The sequence below is a fragment of the Cebus imitator genome, unplaced genomic scaffold (assembly GCF_001604975.1).
Source record: "Cebus imitator isolate Cc_AM_T3 unplaced genomic scaffold, Cebus_imitator-1.0 Scaffold0, whole genome shotgun sequence".
Classification (NCBI taxonomy): Eukaryota; Metazoa; Chordata; class Mammalia; order Primates; family Cebidae; genus Cebus; species Cebus imitator.
Window position 1 is genome coordinate 2,412,895 of NW_016107315.1, and position 7,112 is coordinate 2,420,006.

Consider the following 7,112-nt stretch of genomic DNA (forward strand, 5'->3'; position numbering starts at 1 on the left):
GGCTAAGCCCCTAGAACACTGGCCACTAAGTGAACCCTTCTGCAGGGTGGATGCCTGACGTGAGGACTGACAAAGTGAAGGCTCTTGGGATGGTTGGTTCCAGCACTTTGCTCACCCAGATTGGCAATCATTAATGGAAGCAATAGGATCCACTATTTGAGGACTCTAAACATGTTTGGTTTACTAAGGTTGCTTGGTTGACAGTGGGGCCAGAACCTGTAAGATGCCCAGATGAGCAGTACTATAGCAATGAAATGAGGCAGCAGGATTCTCAAAAACATATAAACCGAAGCTATGGACAGTGTGTGGCCCTACTAGCCGCAGGCACCCAGCAAACCTTCATGCAGATAAATGAACAATGAAATGCACACAAAAGCCAGAGCCCAAATGGCCTCCCATGTCTCAAAGGACTCCCAGCATCTCTGCATCACCTGAGTGTGCAGTTCCAGTGCTAATTCTGAATCTTAGAAGCACAGCTTTCTGTGAGCTCCCAGGAGATCTGGTTGCACAATGACATTCTTACAGCGAGGCAGGACAGATCCAGGTTTTGTGGGACCTAAAACATGGAAGTCAGTGTGAAAAATCACATGCTTTATGCATCCCAAATGTCAATAATGTTTCTGTAGAAAATGCAGTTGTAAAATCATCCTATAAAGAAACATTCAAAAGTTATGTAGCTAACATGTAGAAAAATATAGAGGTGCGTCCAGTTAATTCATAGGAATATTATGTTATGTTTGAGGTATTTATCAAGTTAAAAAATGGTAACTCCCAACCAGGCCAAAATGGGGGAGGAATGGTGGAGTGTGGCATCTTGACCATGGCAACTTGGCCTGGATGGGCTAAGCCCCCAGAACACTGGCCACTAAGTGATCCCTTCTGCAGGGGTGGATGCCTGACCTGAGGACTGACAAAGTGAAGGCTCTTGCTATCAGGATAGCAGCGCTTCTGTCCCTGCATCTTCATGTCATGACACAAGGTGAATGAATGAACACCAACAGCAGAATGGCTAACATGGATTTATGTATTCCCAAGGGTGACTGTGAACCACATAAATCTATGCTGTTAAACTAAGTCTATCCCAGCTCAGCCTCCCCTTAATCACATTGCAAAAGAGGCTGCCATTCCACACTACTCACCTGGAGGAGAGTGATGGAGTAACAGGGAAGAGAGACAGAGGTCCTCTCCAATTGCAGCTAAAATATCTTGTTTCACAAATTTTACCCAAAAATATACAGTTGTATGAACACATTGCTTAGGCCCTGACAGGCACCCTGACACTTAAGCTTCAGGAAATCCAAATTGACTCTGAATAGGCTTAAAGTAAAACTCCTTACTTGTAGGTAAGCTGCATGGCTCTCTTCACTGCCACCAGGAGGAACAAAAATGCCACTGGGTCTGGGAAATAAACTGAAGGCAAGAGATAAATGGTAGGCTCCCAAAATGGTGGGAATAAATAAAGCAAAGGCAATGCAAGCAAGAGGAGAGAGAAATGTGGTTAAAATGTGTGCAGACAGCACCTGAAGAGGTGGAGTCTTGTGTGCAAGTGGGCGGAGTCCAATGATGGAGGTGTGACTAACAGTTGAGGGTGGGGCTAAAGACTAGGGTGGCCTAAATGATAGATAAGTGGACCCTAAAGACCAGGGCCATGGATACACAAAATGTGAGTAAGGCCCTTGCAGGAGGGACTTGCCTGACAGGGAATGAACAGTGTCTAAAGGTGAGGGGGGTACTGGAAACAAGATGAATAGGCCCTAGAAACAAGAAAGCAGAGGCACCTGGGCCAGGCCTTCCTTCCTCCCAAGATCAGAGGTGGGGATAGGAACAGGAGGGGAGAGTGACCCATTGAGCATCTCCCTGTTCTTCCTTCCCCTCAATCAGTTAGAGAAGACAGCCATAAAGATTCAGGCATGGTGGCGTGGCAACATGGTGCGCCGGACATTACTGCATGCAGCACTCAGAGCCTGGGTCATCCAGTGCTGGTGGAGGTCGATGCAGGCCAAGATGTTGGAGCAAAGACGGCGCCTGGCACTAAGGCTCTATACCTGCCAGGAGTGGGCAGTGGTGAAGGTGCAGGCACAGGTTCGAATGTGGCAGGCCCGCAGGCGGTTCCTCCAGGCACGCCAAGCAGCCTGCATCATCCAATCTCACTGGCGCTGGCATGCCAGCCAACAGCGAGGCCTGATCCAGGGCCGCTACGAGGTCAGAGCCAGCCGGCTGGAGCTTGACATCGAAATCCTCATGACCTAGGGTGCTGGCAGAGCCAAGGAGGCTGGATCTCTCTTCTAATAAAGACCCTACTGACCACACACTTGCCCTTTGGAGATTAGACTCACCAAGGAGGGCTCAGCCCCTAACTGTTCTGCCTTCCACCCAGAAAGATTCCGTGGTGTGGTCTAGAGATCCTGTCCTCAGGTCACCAACCCTAGGCTCCTCTTTCTAACAGCATACCTGGCCAGTCTTGCATCCAAGAGAGCCAAGATCAAACACTGATGCTTCAGTCAGGCTGATTTTGGCCCCTTCCGCAGTGGGAGTAGGCATTGGGCTTTAGTTTTCTGCAGCCCCTGTCCAGGCATCTCCATTCAGAGCAGGACATCAGAGAGTCTGGCTGCAGCCAGGGCCAGCTGGGAAGGCCAGGATTCCACAGGCCTGTGCTTGGCAGGGCCCTCAGGGCCAGCAGCATGCTTGGCAGGGAGCCAGGAAGACAGGGCACTTCAGCTGGGCAACAGCAGGACAGACGCTGTGCCTTATGGTGGGAGAGGCAGTCAGGGAGCAGTCAGCCAGAGCCAGCCCCTGGGGAAGCCAGAGCAGGAGCTGAGGGCAGCAGCTGTGTCTGCCTCCTCCCCACCCTGGGGCTTCACAACAAGGCTTCCCTCCCCTCTGCTGGTCACTTCCTGGGAGAGCCAGGCATGAGATCAGGGAGGGGAGAGAGACTCAAGGGATATGGAAGGATGGTGGTGGGGGTGGCTTGGGGGCAGGTAAACAGAGGATGAGGGGTAGGCAGGGGGAAGGGCTGTCCCTCTGCGCCTGGAGGTCATTGGGCAGACAGCCTCTAAATCCTACCATGGCCTCAGAAGCAGCTGTGCTCCTCCTCTACCCCCACGTCCCCTCTCTGTCCTCCCTGCAGGCTGCCTCACCCTCTGCTGGCCTGCTTTGGGTGGGTGCTGCTGGGCCACTGCTTTGCTGAGTGTCCTTTTGTCTCTGGGCACCTATGGTGCAACCATCTCTCACATGGTCTCTCACTGTCTCTGCTTTATCATCCATGGCCAGGGTCCCTCACTCTCAGCCTGTGCCCTTCAGATGTTTGTGTGAACCTCCATCCCAGAAGCCTGAGGTCTGCAACCCTCCGCAGGCTCTTTCCATGGTGGGCCCTGTACAAGCAATTGGAGGGCCAGTGGGGAGGTGTGCAGGGGTCTTTATGCCTTGTAGCTGGGTGACGCTTTCCCCAATCCGTGTGTGTGTGTGTGTGTGTGTGTGTGTGAGTCTCCAGAACAGCTGTAGCAGGTGTGAGGGTTCAGGGTTCAGCCTGATGCCCATTATCTCCAGTAGCTGCAGGTGGTAGTGAAGCAGCTGGACTTTCTGACTGAATCCCACTCTTCCAAGGGAACCCAGTCAGGGGCACTGGATACAGCTTTGCCCACCTCCTACTCACAGCAACAGGTGATTAGATAGGTCTGCAGCTGGGCATAATAGGAATTCTGCATGACTAACCCCTTACGTGCTACTCCAACAGTGAGACATGTTTAAACCCTTGATTGGCAATGGTTTAAGTCTCTGAGTTACGTATTCTCAACATAGGATGTTGCAATCCCCTAGGACACTAAAAAAATACTGATACCTGGACCCACCCAGGGATTCTGCTTTAACTGGGCTGGTGTGATGCCTGGCATCAGGATTCCAAAGTGCAGCCTTGGTTTGGGAGCTGCTGAGTTAAGCCCTTCTCTGCTGGCCCATGTAGTCCCACTTGGATATGCTCTACAGAATTTCAGGCTGAACACAGCAGACTCAAGGTCATCAAGGCTTCCTGCTCTCTGATGAGCTAAGAATGCCAAGTGAAATAGGAATCCAATGGGAGCAACCCATTTGGGTCAAAAACTTTTGGAAGCAGGAAAACACAGTTTGGTAGCTGGGGGGCTGAATGTGAGGGGCTTTTGAGGGGAACATGGGTGAGACCTCTTGTCCCAGGTAGACAGGCTCCCAAGAAGATGGCACCACACAGATGTGAGCAATGAGATTCACGGGCTAGCCCAAGAAAGCCAAGCTTCATCCAAAGCCTTCACCACCACTTTGGGTGTCCTGCTGGTGGTCAGGGGTCTTAAGAAGCCGGGGATGGTCTGGACCCGTGGGCAGTGGGCATTGGAGAGGCCCAAGGCAGAGGACATGGGTGGATGGGATGGGAGAAAGACTCCTGTGAGGTCTGTAGCCAGTGTTGGCCTAGATCACTAGAGCTACCCTTCTCTCCTCAGCAGGGGTGAGGCTGCTGGTGGGACTCTCAGAGGCAAACCTCAGAGGCCCTTCCTGCTGCTCCTCACCATCGCTGAGAATTGAACTGCTGGAGGAACTCTTCCTGAGAACACATATCATATGCTGCAACACAAGTGTGGAAGGGGAGGTTGTGCTTGTAGCATTGTGGTGGGAGTAGGTCTAAGAGCACTCTAGGGGGACCAAGTATCCCCAGTCTTGCTCCTTCTTCAGATGACATGGTGTCCCCAAGAGATATGTGCCCCCAGCCCTCCCATCCATAAAGAATTGCATTGGCCCTCAGACTGGCCCAGCCTACTGAGCCCCTAAGAAGGTAGTTCAGTAAGGGAGGGCCCATCCCCTGCAGTTCTTTTCCACCACTGGAAAGGATTCCAGGATGACATCTCATCTCTTTGTCCCCAGGGTGTCCACCCTACGCTCTCAAGCCTCCTGCCTAATGCATCACCAACCTCAGCTCTGACCACACAGCTCCAGGGTCTCCCCATCCTTGTCTTCTTGTTTCTTTGTGTCCCACATGCTAAATCCAAAATGAGATGGCCACAGCCGCCACCATGCCATGCCACTTAGTTTGAGTGAACTGACCAGCATCCCACTGGCCACACATGCACCCATGTTACACATTGATTATAACCATCAACCCACTCCGTCCCCACCCTGCCAGGGTGGAAATGCTTGGTGTAAAAATATCATCGAGGCCTCAGCACTTTGGGAGGCTGAGGCGGGTGGATCACAGGGACAAGAGATCAAGACCATCCTGACCAACATGGTGAAACCCCATCTCTGCTAAAAATACAAAAATTAGCTGCGTGTGATGGTGCACGCCTGTAGTCCCAGCTACTAAGGAGGCTGAGGCAGGAGAATCGCTCGAACCTGGGAGGCAGAGGTTGCAATGAGCCTAGATCATATCACTACACTCCAGCCTAGGTGACAAAGCAAGACTCTGTCTAAAAAAAAAAAAAAAAAACAGTGACCATAGATTTTGAGAGTGAAAGGGGCACTACTGATAAATACGTTGGGAACACCAAGTGCAAACCAGGACTGTCTTGGGAAAAACCAGGAGGTGTTATCAGCCTATTGGTAAGACTCCGTGTGCAGAGGGTGGCAGGAGGTAGGAGATGGGGTAGAGGGCAGAGAAATTTCCAGCTACACAAGAAGAGACAAAAGCCAATGCATGACCCCAAGACAGAGTGTGAGGAGGCTGAGGTACTGCTGCAGCCTGCTACCTGCCCTTGCCCTCCACCTCCTTCCCTTGTGTCACCCCAATAGGCACAGGGAGATCTGAGAATATGACCTGAGGAGACTGCATAGCCCAGAGGTGAAAGGAAGCCGAAGCCGAAGGAGATGCCTAAGTGATGAGTCTGAGCATTGTACACTTCACTATGGAGCTTGCAAGTAGCCAAGATCCCTGGGACCCTCAGACAGGAGGCAAGAAGCGCCAAGAGGACTGGTGGTCTCAAAGAGGCCTGAGATAGAGACAAGAAGCCACGGACTATAAGGACCTTGTCACTTGAGGCCAAGGCAGAGACCATGAGCATTGCAGAAGGTGAGTTTAGGTCAGGGGTGGGGCACAGGGAGGTCCATTTCTCAGAGGTGGGTTGAGGACAAACAACATGGTACCCATGAGTGCAGCAGAACCAGCTGCAGGAATCAACCTAGGACCGGGAGCAGGGGTTCATGCTTGTAATCCCAGGACTTTGGGAGGCCGAGGTGGGAGGACTGCTTGAGGCCAGGTGTTCAAGAGCAGCCTGGGCAGCACAGCAAGACCCTGTCTCTAATATATATATAGATAGATCGATGTAATTATATATTTTATATATAGATGTAATATATATATAGATATCAACTCAGGAGGGGAAAGTGGGGGATGTGAGTGAAGCATGACTGGCTATGAGTCGATCATTGTTGAAGCTGCATGATGACTACTCACTGTGTTTTTGGATATGTTTGAAAGTTTCCATGATAAGAACATGAAAAAGTAATGTTCGTATAAATAATAGAAGAATGAAAATTACCTCTGTATCTTCCATAACAGTTAAAAATTGCATTGGGCTGTTAGGAATAGACACCTGAAAAACAGTGGCTTACACAAAACAGAAGTTTGTTTTCCTCTCCCAAAAATGAATCCCAGAAGTGGGAAGTCCAAAGTATGGCAGCTCCATGATGTCAACAGGGTCCCATCTCCTTCCCTCTGTCCACACTGCACCATTGGATGGACCCCTTGTCCTTATGCTCTCAAGATAATTCCCACAGTTCCAGTTATCATGTCTACATTCCAGGCAAGAAAATTAAGGACGAAAGGAGAAACTGTTCATGTCAACTGAATTTATTTCTTTAAAAATCTTTTCCTAGAAGGCTCACTTGCATAGTCACCTCAATTTATAATTTGCTAGAACTGTTACTTGACCCTCCCAGCTACAAGGATGCATGACTAAACTCAGATGTATCCAAATAGGCTAGTTTTTGCTGCAGTACAAACTGCCTAATCTCAGTGGCTTGACTGAAGCATATTTCTCACTTACACGAAGCCTGCTGGGGTCCCTGTAGGACAGCAGCGTTCCTCTGTGCGTTTGCTCAGCATTCCAAGTTCCTCCACTGTGACACCACCTTCATATGCATATGAACCTCTGTGA

At 50.5% G+C, this 7,112-nt stretch overlaps 1 protein-coding gene across 3 annotated transcripts; it reads left to right on the top strand.

The window, feature by feature from the left end:
• The first annotated feature begins 1,641 nt into the window (after positions 1–1,641).
• On the top strand, positions 1,642–2,311 carry IQCF6 (IQ motif containing F6). 3 transcript variants are annotated; one of them, XM_017532593.2, is made up of 2 exons: positions 1,642–1,720; positions 1,882–2,311. In XM_017532593.2, exons 1-2 carry the CDS (start codon positions 1,649–1,651, stop codon positions 2,248–2,250), a joined length of 441 nt encoding a protein of 146 aa, XP_017388082.2. In that variant the 5' UTR covers positions 1,642–1,648; the 3' UTR covers positions 2,251–2,311. The 3 variants fall into 3 exon arrangements, with proteins under 3 accessions (XP_017388082.2, XP_037592751.1, XP_037592752.1); XM_037736823.1 differs by having other exon boundaries at positions 1,642–1,663; XM_037736824.1 differs by lacking the exon at positions 1,642–1,720 and adding an exon at positions 1,754–1,765 and having other exon boundaries at positions 1,876–2,311.
• The last annotated feature ends 4,801 nt before the right edge of the window (positions 2,312–7,112 follow it).

Excerpts from the sequence above, each read along its gene's own strand:
- IQCF6 (XM_017532593.2), top strand. The coding sequence starts at position 1,649 with ATGGATACACAAAATGTGAGTAAGGCCCTTGCAGGAGGGACTTGCCTG. Across the intron at positions 1,721-1,881 it reads GGAATGAACAGTGTCTAAAG|TTAGAGAAGACAGCCATAAA; the intron begins GTGAGGGGGGTA and ends CCCCTCAATCAG.